General features: G+C 41.2%; 3 protein-coding genes across 4 annotated transcripts in view; 2 read left to right on the forward strand and 1 right to left on the reverse strand.

Moving 5' to 3' along the window:
* Positions 1-1,124, reverse strand: part of TYW5 (tRNA-yW synthesizing protein 5) — a 9,794-nt gene extending 8,670 nt beyond the window's left edge. The window contains exon 1 of the mRNA XM_015634366.2: positions 334-1,124. Coding sequence (XP_015489852.1) covers positions 334-429 — 96 coding nt within the window. The 5' untranslated portion in view covers positions 430-1,124. The remainder of the gene's footprint in view (positions 1-333) is intronic.
* Positions 1,125-1,208: 84 nt separating this feature from the next.
* MAIP1 (matrix AAA peptidase interacting protein 1) lies at positions 1,209-8,325 on the forward strand. The gene is made up of 5 exons (XM_015634367.3): positions 1,209-1,535; positions 3,517-3,588; positions 5,356-5,482; positions 6,457-6,607; positions 7,892-8,325. Exons 1-5 carry the CDS (start codon positions 1,224-1,226, stop codon positions 7,968-7,970), a joined length of 741 nt encoding a protein of 246 aa, XP_015489853.1. The 5' UTR covers positions 1,209-1,223; the 3' UTR covers positions 7,971-8,325.
* Positions 8,326-10,876: 2,551 nt separating this feature from the next.
* Positions 10,877-22,064, forward strand: part of SPATS2L (spermatogenesis associated serine rich 2 like) — a 139,966-nt gene continuing 128,778 nt past the window's right edge. For both annotated transcript variants that reach the window (XM_015634361.3, XM_033516073.1), the window contains exon 1: positions 10,877-11,476. The gene's annotated coding sequence lies outside the window, so the exon portion shown is untranslated. The remainder of the gene's footprint in view (positions 11,477-22,064) is intronic.

Genomic DNA, 22,064 nt, shown 5'->3' on the forward strand with positions numbered 1-22,064 from the left:
GGGGGGGGGTAAGGACGGGGGGAATGAAACAAAAGATGACAAAGCAACAAAATTAACTATCACACTTCTTCGCCACTGCCGAAGGAAATGGACTCTTACAGAGATCACCTGTCGGAATTTGCCAGCACCTCAGACAGGATCTGCCTACAGAAGCTCCTAAACTTCTATGCCACTCAATGGATCAGGGCACCTTTCTGAGAACACACGAACCCAAACCTGAGGTTTGCCTGCCCCAGCTGTGCCCGCTGAGGGGTCCCCGGACACCTCCTGCCGTGTCCTGTGTCCCCGCGGAGCCCCACCCGCTCCGGGAGTCCTGCTCCGAGCGCGCCGTACCCGCGGGTAGATGTCCCGCAGGAAGCGCTCCCGCGTCACCCGCTCCAGCCGCTCCAGCCGCTCCACGGGCACCGCCGGCAGCTCCCGCCGCTCCATGGCCGCGTCCGCCCCACCGCTTCCCCCGGAAAGAGGAGTCCGCGCAGAAGCGTTCCTGCCTCTCCCTCTGGGAGAGGTCCTGGAGCCCGCGGATCACGGAATTGTCAGGGCTGGAAGGGATCTCTGGAGACCATCGAGTCTGACCCCTGCCACATCAGGGTCAGCTGGAGCAGGTGCCACAGGAACAGGTGGAGTTTGATTGTCTCTAGAGAGGAAAACTGTGACTTTCTGGGCAGCCTGTTCCAGTGCTTGGACACCCTGAACGTAAAGCAGTTCTTTCTCAAGCTGAGCTGGAACTTACTATGTTTTAGCTTATGGCCATCACTCCTCCTGTCACCGAGCACCACTGAGAAGTGTCTGGCACCATCCTCTTGGCACCGCCTTTGAGGTATTTACATGCCTCATGAGTATTACATCTCATGAGTATGAGATTCCCTCGCAATCTCCTCCAGACTGAACGGGCCCAGCTCCCGCAGTCTCTCCTCATGACGAGAGATGCTCCGGGCCCTTAATCACCTCTGTGGCCTCCACTGCTCCCTCTCCAGCAGCTCCTTATCTGTCTTGCACTGAGAAGCCCAGAACTAGACACCGTAACCCCAGACGCGGCGTCCCCAAGCCCAGCAGAGGGGACGCCGCCCCTCTCCGGAGGTGACCGGGGCTCGCCTCCCCTGACCCGGCGCGATCGGAGCCGCCGGCCGCCCGGACCGCTCGCGCCTGCGCCGGAACCAGCGGCGGCCGCGGCCGTGTTTCCGGGGAGCGGGAGTTGCGGGAGGACAGGGCGGGGCCGGGCTGTCATGGCGCTGCGCTGCGCGGCTCCGGGCCGTGTCCGCTGGCTGGCGCGGGCGCTGGCGGGCTCCGCCCGGCTCCTGCCGCCGGCCGCGGCCGCAGCGGGCCCTCCGGGCCCCGCCCGGCTCCGCCCGCCCCAGCCCGGCTCTCGGTTCGCCAGCAGCGCCGGATCTGGGACCGAGGGCCCTCAGCGGCGTGTAGTAGTAGTAAGGATCACTAGCCCCTTCGCCTGGCTCCGCACCCGCTTCTACTACCTGCTCATCCGCCTCTACTTCGACCAGGAATTCAGCATCGAGGAGTTCACGCGGGGGGCCAAGCAGGTGAGAGGGCCTGGGGCCTCGGGGCGAGGAGAGCGGCCGGCCTGAGGGGAAAGGTCCTGCTGACCCTCCCCAGGGGCTGCCGGTGCTCGCGGTTATTGCCATGGAGTTATAGAGCCAGTTAGGCTTGGAGAAGACTTCGTAGATAATCACAGATTCACGGAACAGGTGAGGTAGGAATGGATCACAGTGGGTCGTCTGCTCCATCCTCCCTGCTCCAGCAGGGCCGTCCTAGAGCACATGGCACTGGATTGTGTCCAGACGGGTCTGGAATCCTCGCAGTGAGGGAGACTCCACAACCTCTGGCATTCTGTACCACTGCTTGGTCATGCTCACAGTAAAGAAATCCTTCTTTGTGTTCATGTGGAGCCTCCTGTACATTAGTTTCTGACTGTTGCCTCTTGTCCTGTTGCACCGAGCAGAACCTGGTCCATACTCTTGGCACTCCCCCACTTTAAATATTTATACACATTGCTGAAACCCCTTTCAGCCATCTTTTTTGATGCTGAACAGCTCCAGTCCCATAAACTTTTCCTGTAGGAGAGATGCTTCAGTCCCCCAATCCTTGCTGCTGGACCCACTCCAGGAGCTCCGTGTCTGTGTTGTACGTTCAGTCCAACCTATGACCAAACACCACTTTGTCGACCAATTTCTGGCATCAGTGCCATGTCCAGTCATTCCTTAAACACCTCCAGGGATGATGACTCCACCACCTCCCTGGGCAACTCATTTCAATGTTTGACAACCCTTTCCATGAAGGAATTCCTCCTGATGTCCAGCCTGATGTTACTGCATGTGGGCATTGTAGCACTAATGCACTCCTCTGTGTAAAACACAAGGAGTTCCCCACTGCTGGCTCCAAGCACCACACTTTGAGGCAAATGATGTAAGCAGAGCTGTACTTTTTTTCAGGAAATTCTTGTTTTCCCAGATTCCACAATTAAAATGAACTGGTTAAGCCATTCCCCATAGTAGCGTGAAGGAAGGTGCTTCCAAATGTTATAGAGACTTTAAGGAGAAGTGTGTCTCCTCTTAGCAGGTTTTCCTGGAATGATAAAGTTTAGTCAGGCACAGAGCTGGTGTATATATTTATTTCTCCAAATTTATGAGGCCAGTAAGCTTTGTCAACAGAATGTGTCAAAGAGGTAAGTATCTCAAAGTTAGTCATATGAAAACTACAGTCTGTTATCTCTTGGTAAACTTTTTATTCTTATGTTTACTTTTAACAAAAAAAAAAACGTGCTCAAAACAACACAACAGAGGACAGAATGTTAAAATTATCAATTCAAGAGAGGAAAAACCCACAACCTACAACAAATAATTTGATGCATGTGCAGAACCACCTGTTTTACCTTGTCCTGGTTTTTTGGGGTTTTGTTTTGGTGTTTGTTTGTTTTTACTTGGTGTAGAATCTTAAATACACTGCCCTTCACAAGTGCATGACTTGAATATGTAGAGGCATAATTAGATGTAAATGTACATACAATTATGTATGTTTACATAAGGGGAGAAAGGAGAGTTGAGCTCCCTGAAGTCTAGAGACTAAACCAGATTTCTAAAGAAAAATTGTAAATTGCAGCATCAATTTTGACTGAAACCAGAAGATAAGTTGCAAAAGAGGGCAGGGGAACAAAATAATTACAGGGAAAGACACAAACTGTTTGAATTATCAAAAAGAGTAAAAGCAACATACAAAACACTGCAAAGTTTCCTTTTGTAAACTATGAATTCACTTACCTCTTGGAAGCTTTGATGTTTCAAACAGGAGATTGAAAAGAAATCATATGTTTTTATCAGTTTATGAAATCACACTTGTAATGCTGGAGGGATTACATTTCAATGGTGAAACCCTCTGCAAGTATTGAAATCTTAAATCATGGAATATTTGGGTAGCTTGTCATATGCTTATGGATTTGTCTGTAAAACAAGCCAACCTTGAGTTACTTGTTCATGTTTGGGTTTTGTTTCTGTTTTAATTTGGTAGGCCTTTTCTGTTGTTTCAAAGCTGCTGTCTCAGCGTAAACTTGACCTGCTGGAAGAACTTGTATCAGCAGAGGTAAATGCTTTCCATCTCCAACTCTAACAATTGATTGTCTGTCATAAAGTAACGTGGATGCATTCAGCCTGTCGTTATCTGCAAGTTGCCAGTTCTGTTTAATTTGGGAAAAACAGTATAATGTGACATAGGGTGGGCAAATTTTGTCCTGCAGCTTTTATTTCTGTTTATTTTCAAAGCACGAAACTTAATTCAAAGTTATTGTATCGTATTTAAAGCAAAATAAAATATATTCTAGCTGTTGAGCATAAGGACCAAATGCCAGAAAGATTGCTGGTGTACCAGGAAGGATGTAAAGGCAGAGGGCAGGTGGAATTGTGTGTCTTTAGGCCTAGACAGGTGGCTGAAGTTGAGTTAGGCTGACTGTGCACCAGAATTCCTTTGAAGAAATAAACTGGTTTGTGCTCGTCCCTGCTGCACTAATACATTCCCACCCCCATCAGATCATACAGCTGATTACCAATTTTGGCTGGAAGGCCTCAGTCTTGTGTCATGGTCTTAGGGATTTGACTGACCTGGTTAAACATCAGTGCTGTGTTTTCTGTGTTTTTATGAATTTTTAATTGCTGAAGTTGTCTTGGCCTTCCCAGGGAATGGAGGTAGCAGATGCATCAGAGTCAAGTGGAGGAGACACTCCAGGTCTATGTCTGCCTTGTTACAGGATGTCAGCGTGGCCTGTCCTATTGCCACCCATGCCTTTGCAGCAAAAACTCTGGTGCTGTTCTAGTGCATCCCCTCTGAACAGTCTTGCCTCCTCTCTCTGAACAGAGATAGCAATAAAACGTGAGTTTGTTTCTTGCAGTTGTTTTGAAAGGGCATCTCCTCTGCTTCCTCTTGAAAGAACTTGCTGTAAATCTTTCAGGTTTACATTGATGCAGAGACTTCATGTAAGTCAAGGATGTAGTAGATGAGTCTATGATCCCACACTACTTTGTCATTTCTTTGGTCAGTGAATTTTGTACCTGCAAAATGTATTAGAAATCTTGTGAAGATTGGCTCTTGCTTCTATGTAACCTCTGCATTTGTTCATTATTCAAAAATGATAGGTCAAGTTAGGGTAAAAAGAGTATTAGTTAAAATCAAGTTCTGCAGTTTCATCCTTCCTCGTTACTTGACTTTCTCATGTTGTGTTTGAGGTGCTACCTCTGTGCAGTTTTTGCACCCCACCATTTTCTATTTAACACAGCTGTGTGGATTATAGATAATGTGAGTATTACGTGAGTGTCATAAGGACATTAAGTATCAGGGGAACAATTTTTTAGTCTGTTCTGATTTGCAAGTGTTTAAACTTTTTCTAAATAGAGCGTGGATCACAAAATGGCAAAGATAAACTCATTAGTAATTAAAATTTTCACAAATTTTTCAAAGAAATTTGTGAAAGATAGCTAAAAGATGCTGAATCAACGGCTTAGGAACCTGCACACAGTGAGAATTCAGTGGTGAGGAGGCAGAGAGTGATTGTGGGAGCGAGCTTCTCTGGGCTGTTCTGGGCTGACATGGCTTGTGTTGCTGCTGCTGACAGTACCTTTTCTAAATATTTTTTAAGATGCTTGGTTTTTATTTGTTTTGAGCAGTAAATGGACCTTCTTCAATGCTGCTGAATTAGGGTTTAGGAATGCCCAAGCTTCCCAGTGCTTGTTCCCTTCAGCTGTTACATGTCTTAGATGAATGTTTTAGCAATACTGCTCATTTTATTAACTGCAGGAGAAATAGATTGTTACTTAAATTTCTTAATAAAAAACTAAGTGACAGTTTTTCTGAATTTAGGTACTTCAGGTGCTGAAGGAAAAGATTTCTTTGCTCCCTGACAGCCACAGGGATGCTTTAGCAGCTGACATTGATGCAATCATGTACACAACAGAAGGAGATGTTCGCATTTACTATGATGATGATGGTACGTTTAGAATCCTAAAACATTTCAGCAATGAGCAGTCTTATTTCCTGGTTTTGCTACTAAACAGACATTTTCCATGCAGATGTGGTTTTGGGTCCTGTGTCTCATTCCTTGTTTCTCTGTTTGTCATTCACCCATATAAAATTTCTTGATTTCCTTTTAAACCAGAGACAGAGATTATTGTTTATACATCATGGTACTGTTTTGACTTCTGTTTGGGTTTTGCTTACTCCTCTTCTTTTTTACAGACTTCTGTATTATTAGTCCTCAGCAATGTGAAACCCCTCAAAAACAATTATTCTAATATATGATGAAAGCTGTTTGCTTCAACAATGAAAATGCAACCTGCAAGAAGAATAGTGAAGGCTGGATAATGAAATAAACGTTGCTGGTTTAGTCTTTCTGTCATGAAATACACTTTGTTCTGGGACTCCTTGATTGATTTGGGTTTTTTTAAAGCTAGTGATGAGCTCAAGCAAGTTTTTCTTTTGGTTGGATACCGGCATTGTGTGCTCTGTTCACTGTCAGACACAGTGGAGATGATATGTGGGCCCAACCCTGGGTCTTCAGTTGAGCATTTCAAGTTGTCAGACCCAGTAAGCATTTTTCCTGGTTTGGGAAATAGGAATTTCTTTTTCCCCTATTAGATTGCTCCCATGTTTGTACTACTCTACATGTATTTGTTGTATGAGCTTTGGAATTCGTGGGAGCCAGCTTTTTATACAATTTCATTATATACACTGTCACACCACACTCACAATAAAATACATATTTTTTTACAGAGTGCATTTTTATTGCTGAACAGCACGAGTATGGCATAAAATATCTTTATCACTCATTATTCTATACTGTATTCTTTATGGCCAAAGTCATCTTACCTTCCATGCTCTCACTAGAATGCTAGGTAGCAAATAGGATTATTTGACCAATGAGAAACATGAGATCTAATTTAAGTTTTGATTTATTTCCAACAGGGAGAAAGTTTGTTAGCATCCTTATGTGTTTCTGGTATCTGAATGGTGCTAATCTACCTGACGAAGTACCAGGTGAAGCCAAAGTCTTCCAGATTGTGTTTGGAGATGAAAACACAAAAGAAAAGAAACATCTTTTAACGGCAAACTATGAGTAAGCTTGCTTGTCCCTTTCTTTTCCCATGCCCATGAGGTTCCTGTGGGGTAGGCAGTTCTGCAAGCACTCCCCCAAAGTGCCACTGCAGAACCCAGTGGTTTTAATTTACCTTGATTCTAATCTAAGTTAATTCTCATTCAGCTTTCCAGTTTTGATTTTAGGACCAAATTTTTTAAATACCCCTAAGATCATTATGTTATTTCCTTGGTTCTGAGTTGACATTAATGGAAACTCTTTTTCTATAAGGAAGAGCAGTATTTGGAGCACTGAATGAGGTTCCTGATCCTCAAAGCACACGTTAGGAAGATGGATTTTCATAGGAATGCTTATAAATAATGTCTGTGTTGGTGTACTGATGTCAGAGCAGTGCAGAAAATATCTACACGGTTGGCAAAAAGTATTGAAACTAAGATTCTCAGAAGCTGGGAGAAGTGAGGATTTTTGTGTGATAGATGCAGTATGATCAAGGATTTCTGCACCCACATTTGAAATTGAAAATATGCAGTCTAGGTGATGAGGATCTCTGAAACAAAGGTAACACTCATGAGGAGACCAGTACTTTTTTTCCTGGATAGATTGTTGTGTATCCATCCCTTAGCTGAATTCAGCATCTTCCTTAGAGTTAGAGTCTTCTGAGGTTCCATTAACCTTGGGAGACTTCCCTTAAAGCTTAAATATCTTCCCAGTTCCACTTTGCAGGAGGATTTGCACATGATTGCAAAGCAGTGATATACTGCTCTTGTCCGTGACATGCAGGTTATTTGATAACATGAGAATTCAGCTTGAAGCTCAGACTTATCTTTAGATAAAGGGAGACTCAGTACTGCTGTTAACTTCATCTTTGATATAGTTCTGAAAATATATTACTTTTTAAACTACGCTTCAGGGAAGATGAAAATTTTCAAGTAAAATATGGAGCATGTGATTTCTCGTCACTTACCATCCCATTAAATGCAACCCTTTATTTACAGATCAAGATCCTCCATAAAGCTTTATTCATATTCTTGCTGTGAAAAGTTCTCTTGATATCAGGGTCTTTACTGTTGCTGCTTGGTCCTGTCTGTGGGATCTGAACCAAAACACTGAAATCAGTGCATTTTGTTTCTTACTGTAGAAATGTTATTTATCTTCAATTTTGGGGTATAAGCATTACATTTTAAGTGGCTTTTACATCAATAAGTTTGAAGTAAAATATTTCTTCATGATTTCTTGTTGTATCAGTGGCTCCTTAAGGTCAAGTCAATTTTAACAGTTCTTCACATATTATCTTTCCTTTTTCAGGTTCCAAAGGGAGTTTACAGAAGGAGCAAAACCAGACTGGACTATTACACGGATTGAACATCCAAGGCTCTTAGAATAAATGCCTTCTACAGCCTTTTATGTACCACTGTAATTGTTTTGATGTAACAAATACTAGGCTTTATTGGGTCTTTTTTTCCCTTCCTGCCCTTTCATCCAAAAGAGGAAATTTGAAAATGAATTTTCTACGTATGATTTCCAAAAATTCTTTCTGAAGCTTGCACTGTGCTGCAGTGTTAAAGCAAAGCCTTTGCCCTGGAACAGACTGGTAGAAATTGAATTGGTTCCAGTGCTCATCCAAGGCATTTAGACAGCACAGTTTCATTCAGGCAGGTGTAATGGATATGTCATTTTCTTATATTCTGAGGAGAAATGATACTGTTTGAAAATAAACAACACTTAAATGATTGTTGGCCCTTCTGAGTTACTTTACTGTGTTTCTTTTTTTCCCTAGAGACTGTACAATATATAACTGAATAATATGCAAGATGAAATAGAGGTAGATGGACTTCTTAGCTTGTCTAGCCTCAGCAGTTCATTTTGAGGTAATACTGCTTTTTGGATATATTTGAGGTTAAGAAAGTTGGAGCTGCTATTAGTATTTGCTAAAGGATTGGAGAAAGAAAAAGCTTTTAGCATTGCACTGGGAAAATGGATCAAACAGATATATATGTTCTGGAAAATTAAAAAAAAAAACAACAAGCCATTCCTTTCAATTCAGTAATATATAGGCAATTCCAAGTTTAGAGAATTATAGAAGAAAAATCAGTTGAAAACATGAATTTAAAAGAGGATCTGACAGTGAAATTAAAGGAAGTCCTCTGTTTGAAATGTGTGTTAACGAAATGACCAAATCCTTACAATTAGATGTTGCAACTGAACAATTTCCTAGTTGTCACTTTATCTCTGGTTTCTGGAAAATGAGAATCCTGGTGTAAGTAGCTGGAGGCTTTTCTATGCAAATCAACAGGAGATCATAACAAGTTTCTTCATCCTCTATATTAGCTTAAAATATAAAGCTAACTTTCTACCAAGGCATGTTGTAAACATTAGTGCAGTGTTTTGAAAGTGTAAAGTGTAATTACTGTGATTCACAGTAATTGTAATTGAAGGTATAAATTAAATTTCCATAGTTCAGCTCTTTTGATCCAATGACTAAATGAGAGGAGCATCTAAAGCTTATCAACTAGTTGATAACACTTTTGCTGCAAAAGGTGTGATTGGAAATTTACATACACTGTTTTATTCTTTTGAAGTTGTTTATGTCTTGTGAGTTGGAGCCAAAGGGGGCAGCAGTTTGATGTTTGAGGTTTTTTCCCCGCTTCTGATCTTCAATTAAAAAATTATACTGGAGAGTGCAGATCTCCAACAGACACAGAACTGCCTATGGATTTATTGCACCATAAATAAATAGAAAGGCATATAAATTACTAAGCTTGCTGTACTGGAAGATGGCAATCTCCTGCATTGAATAAAACCAGTGTAATTGAACACAGAAGAAAAAACACTACCCCACCCCAGAAAAACCCTCGCAAACCAGCCCCAAACCCAACTTGTAATGGAAAAATGTGGAAGGTTTGACTCCTTTTACCTGCCATCCATAAGTTCCCTGTCATGAATCTGATCATCATAGCAATTAATCAGACTGAAGTGATGGCCACTGAAGGGCATTTGTCATTCTCTGACATCCACATTTTCTCTTGTGGAAATATTTTTCTTCTGTGTCATTTGTTCAAACAAAACAAGAAATTCTGGTTTCTGTGTTACCATCCAAAAGTAGCAAGAAGAAATTATTTTACTTCCTTCAAGCTTGTTTCTAGAGAATATATTTCTCTATGCTGTCAAGATTGCCTGAAATTCTTATGGCAAAAAAGATGAGTAAGGGTTAACTTTACTTCATCTCAAAGATGGAGAAAATACAGTCTTGTAATTCGGGGATTTTCAAATACTTGACTCTAAAAATCATAATGCTAACTTAAGTGTTAGAGAATTTGAAAAAAGAGCTAAAGGAAGTGTCTTACTAAAAACATCTTCCTGATTTGGGAATAATGATGCTCAGCAGGTAACAGTAGAACAGTGTGGGGATCTCTGTGTCATAGCATGCTATTGCTCCCAGTTTCCCTTGCTGATTAGTCTCAGATATTACCTTGGAAATGGCAGTGTGTAAGGATGTGGGTGTGCTTAATTTCCCCTCCATTTCCTTGCCTGGTGTCCATTTCTGTTGCCATTAGGGACAAGTACAATTGTAACTATGGTGTGCAGCCAATAAATCCCCATCTAAAATCCCCATTTAAAATGTTTGCAGTTTTAGCCTGCAAATGTTTCCATTCATATCCCATTAATTCTTGAAAACAATGTTATCAGGTTTGTAGTGGTTTTGGGGGTAAAATTCATATCTCTATTAGTGACACTGACATGTTTGATTCATTTTACACAGAGCAGTATGGTGACATGGTGTCTGGTCTACAACAGGATGCAGATTCCAAGTACCACACTCTTCTCCCCTTGGCAACATCAAGGCTCTTTAGGTCCATGTGGAGTTGGGAAGCCTTAATTTTTTATTTGTTCATCCAAAACTGTGACCATATTTAGGAATTTCTGACAGCTGCCTGGCAGGATTTCAATACATGTGCCTAAATCTCTACAAGCTCTAATTAAATCTGGTCAACAAACCTCCCATTAATTCACACACCCCACTCACCAGTAGATGGCCTTGGCCACAAAGCTATTGTGTCTGGGAAGTAACTGATATTAATGAGAATGTAAGTGGGGTAAAGGATAAAAAGGTAGAAGCATTAAGTACTATTTAAATAATTTAGATTTGTCTTATTAAAAAGACTGTATTTTTCCTGGCTTTCATTGTGAGTCAACAATAGTGTCTTGTGTTCTCTCTGCAGTGCCTGCCCATTTTGAAGTCGCAATTTATCTGCATTCTTAATGTGGGAAAGATGTACTGTATGTGTGAATTCACACAGGCACCTCTGTGTCTGACAGTAGCAAAGCTAATTTTTAATATTCACTTTTTAAATTACGTTTATCATGTTGACTGTGGTTCCTTTCCCTCCTGTCTCAGCATTGTCTGATTACTTCAAGGGACACATTCAACTTTCTCTAGTTTTTAAGGTGTGTTCAAAGTTGACCTTATCATCACTTCAGGTTATATTTAGTTAATTATTTTGAGGTCCTATGGCTGGAAATCTGTTTAGTAGTACAAGTCATATTGTTTATCACAGTAGTGATCATATACCTTCAAAACTTCACAGTTCCCCTGCTTTTTTTGTTTGTTGGGTGGTTAAACTTGATTTCTGCCCTATGTGCCCTACTGGGTGCATGTGGAGGCTTTGAGATTCTTCACAGGCTGTAGTTACATGATGGCTCACAGCTTCTAAGAGATGGGATACAAGAGTGTGTAGTGCTTTCAGTTTCATTTCTCCCTCTTATGTGTCATAGCTGATCTCTAGGCACTGGATCACATGTAGACACAGGAAGAGGTATTTGGCTGTTAAAAAAGCCAGCATTGCCTATACAGCTGTGCTTTTGTTCTTCTAAGGGAAAAGCTGTTGCACAGTGAGTACTGACCACCCTAAGTCATAGGAATTCAGGAATTCCCCTTCTTGTATTTTACCTTCCTTTTCCATTGCTGGTGTGCCAGCAGTGGATTTTTATAGTATTATCATAGTATAGAGGTTGGGTAAGTCACTGTGAACTTGTGCAGCACTGTTGGAAACACTCCATCACAATGCCTCTCTTACGTGTATTTTGTCTGATTTCAGTGGTATGTGCTTTTCCTAATATAAAGCTTTCCTACTGAAGTTGTTCAGGGGAATCTGTTCTGCATTTTAATGGGAGCAACTTCTGCAACTTCTTTGCTGCCTTTGAAGTTACTTCATCAGAAATAGAGGGAAGCTAAAGTTAGACATGCTGTATTTTCTTGTGTGCCATTTCATCCCTCCTCTGCTGTCACAGAACAAGGCTTTTCATAGTGAGCTTGGTCCTGTAGTGCCAAGAGGCACTATGAGGCAAAGAAGCAGGACAGCAAAGAGAAGTGCAGAGGAGGTAGCATTTCACCAAGGATGCAGCCCTTTGCCTTAAGGACATAGGGTGTTTGGAAAAAAGTTGTGGCTTGAATATTCCTCTAAATTATATTTTGCAGTTGACACTAACCTTTTGTATAAAAAGCTCTGCTTGTGTATGGGGAAGGAGTCTGACTTTTCAAGGTTAGAGCTAAGCTCCTGCCTTAAGTCTGCAGAGATTTCCTAGTCTGACTGGGGAGCTGTGAGAGAAGCTACCAGGTAAAGGTGGGGTACATCAGAGCAACTAAAGGCTATTTCTGCCTTATGCTAATTAGCAGCTGGCACATCCCTAGAAATGAAAGAAAAAGTTTTTCTAGAGTGAAAAAGGAGAGGCACAGGGAAAATGCCTTGGTAAATTCCTCTCTTCTGAACTCTCTGGAACCAGTTGGCAGGTGCCATTAAGGTCAGTGCCGTTTGCCAAGTCTGTAAGTGGAAGTTTCAGTGGTGCAGTTGGGATTAAGTGGGTAGCTTGTTCCAGCCTGTGGGGCTGGAACACAGTGTTGGGTTCTGTGCTCACTTAAGGTGTTAATGCTGTTCAAGGAGCTTCACACTGCTCATCTGCACTACAGCCAGACAGGGTCATTACTTGAAATGTTATTTTTTTTGTAATGTGTATTTCATTTCATAAACTGAGAACAGATGAATATAAATAATTTTTTGAGGGATATTTTTAAAGATACTTTCAAATGGAACAGGATTGAGAGATTGCAATATAAAGTGACAAACAAGCTAGTGAAAATGAATTTTTGTAGTCCAGAACTCATGTCATGCAAGGCATTGACCATTAACTAGGTGAACGTCTAATCACTATTGTTATGATTGGGATAGAAATTGTCATGAAAAGGTCACTGGAAGCTGCCTGAAATCTCTTACCCTGTATTTTCAAAGTGCATACATTATTAAAGTCTGTAATCAGCTTAGTCAAGTACTTTGTCCTTTTTAATTATCAGTGGGGTCACTGTCCCTTAGGCCTACCTCAGGTTCAGCTCCCTATAGCAGAACCTTCTAAGCTGTTAGCCTGTTTCCTACATTTTTGTCATTAGTGTCATTAAGTTACTTTTTTTTTTCTTAGATAAGATATTTTTCATAAGGTAGAACAATAGAGAGATTTCTAATCCTCTGGGTGCAGTGTGTCTTGCTTGTTGGTGTAGGAATTCTGCTTGGACTTGTGCTGGGATGTGCTCTTGGAAGGCATCATTCCTGCTGTTGTGAAGCAGTCTCTGCCTGTGAAGGCACTGTGCAAACCCAGTGGTGTGGGAAGTAAACTGTGTGATTTCCATCTGCCATGAGGTCCCAGCCCATTTGAGAAGGCAGTAAAGGGTTTGTACCAGTACTTGTAAAGATGGTAGGACCACTGTGGCTTGAATTGTAAACTTACTGTGTGTATACTTAAAAGTTTCAGAAGCAAATATATGGATCAGATGTTAAGTCTGAATTTGTATCAGCTGCATGAAGATAGTAACTACAATAAAATCTTATCATAATTTCTGCTGTGAGTAAAGGAGGGCTTTTTCCTTTTTTCACATTGTTCTGTGGTGGTTTTTGTTTGTGTTTTGTTTTTTATTCTGTCCTAAACACCAGCAGTTAGTCAAGGCTAGGGAAAGTGTTCATTGCATAAGACATAGCATAGACATCTAAGGGAAAATTAGATTATCATTCATTTGTATGTTTAAGTGGAACATATTTCATGTTCTACTTTTAGATTCTGTGTTGGAAAGAACTGGGGTTTTAATGCCAAGTTGGTAACATTCACTGGCTTTTTCTGCAGTGGAGGCTGTTGTTTCCTGATGGAATCATTTGCATGTGTTTTTGCCCAGTTTTCTGCCAGTGCAGCTCATGCTGCAGGGTCTCCTTCAGTGTACAATTTAATCTCTTGCTTTCATTTCACTGAAGTGTTTGGGTTTCAGCAGGGGTAGCTGGGTGAAAGTTAGTGCCTGCATTATACTGGAGATCTGCTTAAGTGATTTAATGGTTCCTCCTGGCAAAATCTGTGAAATTATAATAGCAGAAGTAGAGAGAGGAAGGGGATCAAAGGTGGGTGGTAATGCAGGATTCACATGAAGGGGAAGCTCTATGTATTCTGTCTCTAGAGCAGAAGCTGAAGCAGCCATGAAATGAAAGTAAATTTAGAAAACTTGAGAAAAACAAATTGTGAGAAGGTTGATGTTCTGACTGGGGGATGTTTTCTGAGATAAAAGGCTGGAGAACTCCCTCTCTCCTGAGGCAAGGAGAATTTCTTGTAGTATTCTGAAGTGGTATCCTGGAAGTCAGGAAGAAGCAAATTCTAGAGGATTTACAGTGAGTTGCCTCTGTTGTGAGAAAGGTCTTTGGAACACTTCATAAAGTGAAGACACATGTGCTGAAAACTTTCACTTGCAAGAGCCAGGGATTGCTTCTCTGCAGCAGTAGTCAGTGCCTTCTCGTGACACTGTCTGATACATTCAGTCTGCAGTCAAATGGCCTTTGTGACTTTATTTACTGTCACACAACCCTCTTCTTTCCTAACCTTGCAGATCTAGCAGTGGGTATTTGAGAATATGAGCTGGTGACACTCAATCACAGATGCATTATTCCCATTGCAGTCTCAGAATCAGTTGATTGTCTTTTCTCAAAAATCTCAGTGTCTCTAACAGCCTAACCAGATCTGAGCATGCTGCTGCAAATGAGCCTGCTGTATTTATCCAGTGTGTTAGAATAATTTATTCTAATTTCATATTTAAGAATTCTCAGGCTTTGTTTGCAGGATCTCTGTTAAGCATGGTAAAAGAGTACTTGAGATTTCTCCCCAGCATTATTTCTGCCCCTGTGTGTGACCAGTAGGGATTTCTTTCCTTGTTTAACTGGGGTTCTTTTGTCCAATCACACATTACCACCAGAGGTTTTTTTCTCCCCTTGTTTTTAACCTTGCACATTCCTACTCTTTTTACTATATTCAGTATGCTCTCCCTTCTTTCTTGTTCCTTTTGCTTTCTTTATGGTGCATTAAGTGATTATTTCTTTCATCCTGTGCCCAGAAAAAAAGATAAAATCTGTGTTTCAAAGATTATGCCCAAAGCTACTTATAAAAAGATTTGCTGATTCAGACATTCAAAAAATGCCAGAGAAAGGCCAGCTTTAGTTTCCTGTACTCAGATTTTCATGAGCTCTTATCCTGCTGCCTGTCTGCATGCATGTCTCTGCTGGGACAGGCAGAGCTGTGTCACTTGAAGTCAAGGCCTGTCCAGATGCCAGTGATTCTGAGAATTGGCCAGTGTACCATGTCACAGTTGTGTACCCCCTCCTGCACTGATCTCTAGTCATATTCTCCATACGTAAGTTGATACCCCAACTCTCTGTGCAGTTTATTTGATACATAAAATTTCTGTATCCATTCAAGCACTAATCCAGCCAATTGTTTGAGCACAAAAGACCTAATTGTTTGCTTTAGCTTCCCTGCTGCTTTACTAAAACAGTGACCCTTTAACTTATATTTACACGATCTTTCCTTTTTGCTTAAATTTTTCTTGAACTTTCACTAGACATTTACTTAAAAAACCCTCCCCATACCATTTGGGTGTAGAATGTGCTACAAAGCAAAGAGGATTTTAAAAGGATTCATTTAGATACATAGTGTTGCCTGCTTACATCTTAGCTGGTTTGCTGGGCTTTGTGGCTTGTAAGAGCTGTTGTGGGAGAGTTTTGAATCACTTTCTCTTCTAATTTCATGTTTGCATTCACAACAGGCTGCCTGTTTTAGTAGTCTTCTGTATTTCTCCCCAGTGGACTATATTTCCTGTTTTCTTTGTGAACATCACCATATGTAATTGTTTTACCATTCTTGCTTTCTTCCTGAATGATTTGGGAACTATTTTGGAGCCTTTAGCCAGATATACATCCCTCTCCCAAGTGTATGAGCTCTCTTATGTTCCCAGGTTAGTCCTGAACAAGTCTGTTTTGAAATCCACATACACACTTTCTTGTATTTTGTTTTTCCTTGCCTGCCTTTCTGTTACATTTACTTGTGGAGTCTTGACAGCACTTTTGCAGTGTCTGTGCTGAAGCCACAGCAGTTTGGAACACACAGGTATCTGAGGAAAGTGGCTTTATGCTGTCACTTCAGTTATTCTTAAACTGGTAGTCCTGATTATTGATGAAGACCACATCTAAATTTATGATCTTTGTGGGTTTGCTTGTATATTGGTTTTTATGTTTGGGTTTGGGTTTCCTGGTTTTGATTTTTTTTCTTTTTTTTTCTCAAATGCTGTATCCAACTTAATGTTTCATAAGTAAATTACTGAATAAATTTGTAACTTCTGTCATCAGAGCCTTAAATGCCTGAGGTACTTCCTGTTTCATATTCACAAGGCTGAAGTTGCACATAATTAAAATCTTGTCATTTCAGCATGAATTATTTTATTGAATCATATTTTATTCACATGCCTTTTCTCTTTCAAGGTTCTCTGGTATGCATCAAACACTTGCATGTTAGTCCTACAGTCTGCTGTAGCAGCTTAACTTGGATTAATTTCTTATGCTTGTTAGTTTGTGAAACAGCACTGGTTTTGAGTTTTAGCTTCTGTGTTTTCTGTGCTTCACTTTCTACTCTTCTGTTTTTGTTTTTCCCCCTAGAAATTGTCTAGAAAGATTGTCTATTCAGTAGATATTTGTATGTCTGGCCCTAAATACAGATCAAAATTCCTGAAAAGAATACACTGTATGTGTTAGGGGATTAAATGTAGCATGGTTATTATAATTTACTTGAATAGCTTTCTGTTGTTCACATCCTGTTATTCTCAATTCCATATTCCATCCTAATATACTTAAAGGTGATTTCTACCAATGCAAACAAGCAAAACCAAATAGACGTGGAAGAAAAGTCACTTTGGAAGTGTAGAAACACTGTCCTTGGTCAGAGAGCACTGATGAGAGATAGGGATTTGTTTTGTTTTGTCTTCCCAGGAAGGAGCAGACTGTGCTGCATGGAGTTTCTTCAGGCACTGTGCAAGCTACTGCACAGTTAAGATTATCCTGGGATGAGTCTGCCTGAATTCTTAAACCATGGAATGTAGAGCTGTGTGTGGGCATCCTTAGCTTTTAAAATCAAAGGTACCAAAGTAAGTCCCTGTGTGGCATAAGGCATAAACACTTCAGAAGGATCAGAAAGCACACGTAAATATATGACGTGGTGGCAAAATAATCCTGGTGTTTAAAGTATTGTTTCAATTTTGCTCATCTTCCTCATGCTTAGCTCTTAGGTGTAATGAGAACAGTTGTCCATTTTGCTTGCTGCACAGCCTGATGTTTTCCCGGTTATGGCTGTTTAACCAGATCACAGAGAGTGGTGCATCTCATGCACTAACTCTTTACTGCATTTGCAGTGAGGATAAGGTGCAGACACCAAACATACATCACCACTGAAAAGGTGTTGCATTCATACAGAACTGTTTATGTATATCTGCCCTATAAGCCAACCATGGTAACTGGTCATTCTAAACCACTGAGAAATGAAAAACCTGTTTTGCATGCAGCTTTCAGGGCATTTTATTATGCTCATTTACAGATGGAAATGGGGTTGGGTGGAGGAGTTCTTGACTATATCCAGGTTCACTTGCCAAAGTCAATGGGAGAATACAGTTCTCCAGTCTCAGACTAATACAGTTTCTGTGGGGTCAAAGCCTCCCTGACAGTATGTGTGCTTTTAAAGTGCATTTTGCTTGTTTGATGCCTGAGGACTCTGTTTCCAAAAGCCTCAGTACCTGAAGTTTTGCAGTGACTTCAGCAGTACAGCTGCCTAACACTATTCACTGAAGTCAGCTCGCAAAAAAACATGACTCAAAACTTCTTATAAATGACTTTGATCTCAGTGTGCTTCAGAATATTCACTGGTGCTGCAATTCTTTGGTTTCCTAGGAACTTGTTGTTTGTGTAGGGTTCAGTTTTTTGTTTGTTTGGGTTTTTTGGATCAAAATTATGACCACAGCGCTGTCACATTGCAGACTTTATAATTCCAGTTTTAGATTTCTTTTAGAAATCTGAGCTTCAGTTTCCCAGTTTGATAAGTTTTCTTAAGTACTGCTAGGAACATGGTTTTGAGCCTTACTGTCCATGTGGCTTTTGTCTCAAAACAGGAGCAATGATTTCCCTCTTTTCTCTGAGTGCAGTCCAGACCTCAACTTTGCATGAAACTTGGCCTGTTCTACCCCATCATGGTCTTGGAGCAGTGAAATAGTCTCTCTGGTGTTCTGTGAGGGACAGCCTAGAGCAGAGCTGTATCTACAGCACAGAGCAGCTGTATCCTGCTTTCCTCAGGGCAGCAGAGCTCTCTGAGCCAGCCCTCTCCATGAACTAAGCTGTCCAGTGTTTGTATTTCAAATACTACCCTGACCTATACTCTAGACTAAAGCTTCCTGTTCTAATATTGATTTAAGACTTAAGCATCAGTGGCTTATTTTTTTACATTATCATTCTCTTTCTTATTTAACAGTTCTCTGGGAAATGCAGAGGGCCATAGTCAGGCCTTCCTAGCAGTCAGGATGAGGGGAAGGGAAAAAGCACATGAAGGACATTTATGAAAAGAGGCAGAGCTTGAATTGCCATGCAACTCACAGAGTATTTTGGTTCAGCAATCAAATTGTGTACTGTACTATTTGCCAAAAAAGAAGAAACACAGCACTCCTTCTCTTGAAAGCTCTCTTCTGCAGGAATTTGTTAGCTTACTTTAAGTTTTATATTATTTATAAGCCCTGACCCAGACTTCTCATTAACTGTTCCCAAAGCACTAGAAAAAGAAAGTACTTCCTGCTTCATGTATCTGGTTAACAGCTGTGCCTCTCAGAGGAAGGAGAAAATAGCCAGTAGTGATAAAAACTCACCCTGCTCGCCCTCATAGGGAGCACTGCTGCAGTGTGAGCTGCCTCTCCCCAGGATCCTCACGTAGCAGCACTCACCACAGCACTCTCAAGTGCAGCTTGCTGAAAACAGTTCTATTGTGGGCAAAGAAAGCTTTACTCATCCTCCTTGCCCCACCGTTGGCTACCTTATTCCCTCTATTACTTCTTTGTTTTTAATTTTTAAAAAACTTCTAGGCTGGGCTTTAAGAGAAGTGCAAATGCTCAGAGGTTATTGGGTTCTTAGCTCAGATACTGCCCTGTCTCAGCAGCTGTGAGTGTTGTGAAAGTGTGAGAAACCAGTTATTTATTGCATCTCTGCATGTGATCAGCCTTGCAGTACCGGATTGCCTTCTTTCAGCAGCGGTTCTCCCCTGTGGAGCCTGATCCCTGCAGTTCAGCCAGTGTTTAGGCAACCTCCTGTCCCCAGATGAGTCTTGTTACATCAGACCATCACCTGTATAGCTGCTGGCATCCTGAAATTACATACTCATCTTCCCCCTCAGTTTTTTTGTGGTTATTCTGAGCCAGTTCCTGAACAAAAACAGTCAAAAATGACAGTAGGCTTAATATTTGTTAAATGAATTAAACTCTGAGATATGACTGCTTTTGGTTTGTTTTATTCTGATTTTCTGAGTTTATATGCTCATTAAATCCACATTTTGGAAAGCTTTTCTCTGTGGTATTGAAGACAAGTATGGCGTCTTCCAGTACCACCAAGACTGTCCCCAGTTCATATGCTTGTAGAAAATCAGGATTTAGGCTCCATGTGAGGCATGATAAGAATCCCAGGAGCTGAAAGCAGGGTTTACTTGTGTTTGCAGATGGGGACAATACACAAGCATGAACCAGCTGACCCAGCCCTGCCCGTGGAAACCAAAAAAACATCCTCAGATTTTTTCATCTGTGCATTGGCCTCTGAGATCCTCTTTTCCTGAGTGGCACATACATTGCCTCAAGGACATGGTGACATTCTTGCCCAAACTGTACTTTGTATGTCAAAAACCATCTAAATGCAGTTCTACAGGTTGCTGTCTCCCGAGACTTAAAGTTTTTCACCTTTTCTGTTTTACAGTATTGAAGGTAGTTTATCCTGTGTGCATTTTTCAGTCTTAGGAAGGCAAAGTGTTTCTAATCTTCCAGCTCAGGAGAATTTTAATGCACTGGGAACAGTGAGAGTCTCTCAGTATTCCCTTCAATATGTATTTTATATATATGTATATTAAAAAAAAAAAACCTAACTACTAACAAATCTCCCCACTTTTTACTAAAACTGCATCTTCCATAAGGCAGGGCCAGAATTCATAATAGTCCCTTGAGTATAAGTAGTACCCAACCATTACTTTTTGTGTTAGGAAGAAAGGAGTGTAGATGGGTGTTCCTGTATGGCAGACTGTTCTTCAGAATGTTTGATCTGTGTCCAAATGAAAAAAAAAAGATGCCTTTGTATTTAACTTAACCCAGTTTGCATTTCCCTGTCTATAGTATAACACTTTTAATTTTGACAATTATGAAATTTACTTCTCCCTAGACAAAGAAGTAGCTACACAATGAAACTGGATCACCTCTTTTCAACGAACAGGAAATCCTCTTGACCAGTTTAGTTCCTGCCCTAGAATATAATCTCTGTGCTTTACCTCTATTCATACATGCTTGCATACATCTGTGGAAGGCTGGAGGAATTAACAAGTAATCTAGGGAATTTTCAAGAATAAATTCCTAACCCTCAGCCAGGTTATTCCAGTTATTATTCCAGTTACCTGGAATTTTTTAGCACTTCTGGAGTTTTGACTGAGAGAGCCAGGCTCCAAACTGAGAAGTTGTGTATTTTGAATAGCTTAAGGTGACTGGGATCAAATTGTTAGGAATGTTACTGTTTGTTAACATGACTGCTAGAAGATCTGGAAGGGGTTTATCTTGATGACCATAATGCTGTGCTCCTGGCTGCCTGAGTAAGTAAACATCCCTGTCTGGAGCTCCATGTGCTTCTCTCTCAGGTGACAAATCTGTTTGGTGTGTCTTTTTGAAAGCTACCCTACTGTCTTTATTTCCTTAAAAAATAAAACCTCCTATTTCCTGCAAGGCAGCCACAGGGGGTTTTTATGTACATGAATTACACATTTAAAGTGCTTTAAGAAGGATGTTGCAGGGAAACAGTGGATGGAAGTGTTGGTTTGAAGCTACCAGTCAGTTGCAGTCCTAGGTTTTGAGATGTGAAGTTTCAAGTTATGCAATACCCAGACTCTCTTCTGGCCTCTCTACCAGCTGGGGTTGTAATAAAGGGGGGCAGAGCAGCCATGGTGTATCTCTTCTCCCTGAGGTGATTGTACTTCCTTCACATGATGAAGCAGCAGAGGAAAGGAATGGAGCAAAACGGCTCCAGAGAAACTGGCTTGTGCTAGGGAACCTTTCCTGGAAACATAATGAAGCACAGGATGCGATAAGCATAGCTCACAGAAAAGGAAACTGCTTCAGAAGGCTGCAAGGAACAATGCAGCATCACTTGAGGCAGACAACTCCCTGATTAGAATGCATTGGCTCAGGCTGAAGAAGTAGGACAGTCTTGAAAGACAGGTTTGGAAAGTTTTTATTGTTTGTGTATGGAAACCACGTGTTCTTCCTTAGCAGTTGTATTTTGTGAGTCTGCATGCACTAGCTAGAATTAACTGTTTTTGAAGAGTGTGAAATGCTCCCTAGTGGTAGCATTTATCCACTCCCTGTTTTCTTCTAGGGAGATGAATTGCTTTTCCAGCAAACACCTTTCCTGGAGCTGGAAATATCAAGGGAAAGGAGTTGTGGGTGGGTGCCTAGATATTGCCTGGATCTGTAAACTACCTTTGTGCCACAAGGGAAAAGGAAAGCTTTACTGAGGGATGAGGAAGAGCTCCGTCATGGTTTAACCAGGACAAGCTCTCACAAGGGTGGGAACAATATCACAGTGTTAAATATCTCAAAAATGACAAGACCTGGCAGAGAGACATCAATCTCACAATCCTTCACAATGGCAGGATTAATTGCACGGGATTATGATGTGAAGGTTGCCCTTCTGCCAAGCTTAAAATGTTGCCTAATGCATTTGATGTTCCCAGTACAAGCTATTGCTATGAATACTGTACAGTCATCCATCACTTAAAGGACTGAGGAACATGAATATCTCTAGTTACAAATATGAACAGTGGTGCTGGCATTACGAACTGCCCAATGCCAAGTTGTCTT

The sequence above is a fragment of the Parus major genome, chromosome 7, assembly GCF_001522545.3.
Source record: "Parus major isolate Abel chromosome 7, Parus_major1.1, whole genome shotgun sequence".
NCBI classification, from domain to species: domain Eukaryota; kingdom Metazoa; phylum Chordata; class Aves; order Passeriformes; family Paridae; genus Parus; species Parus major.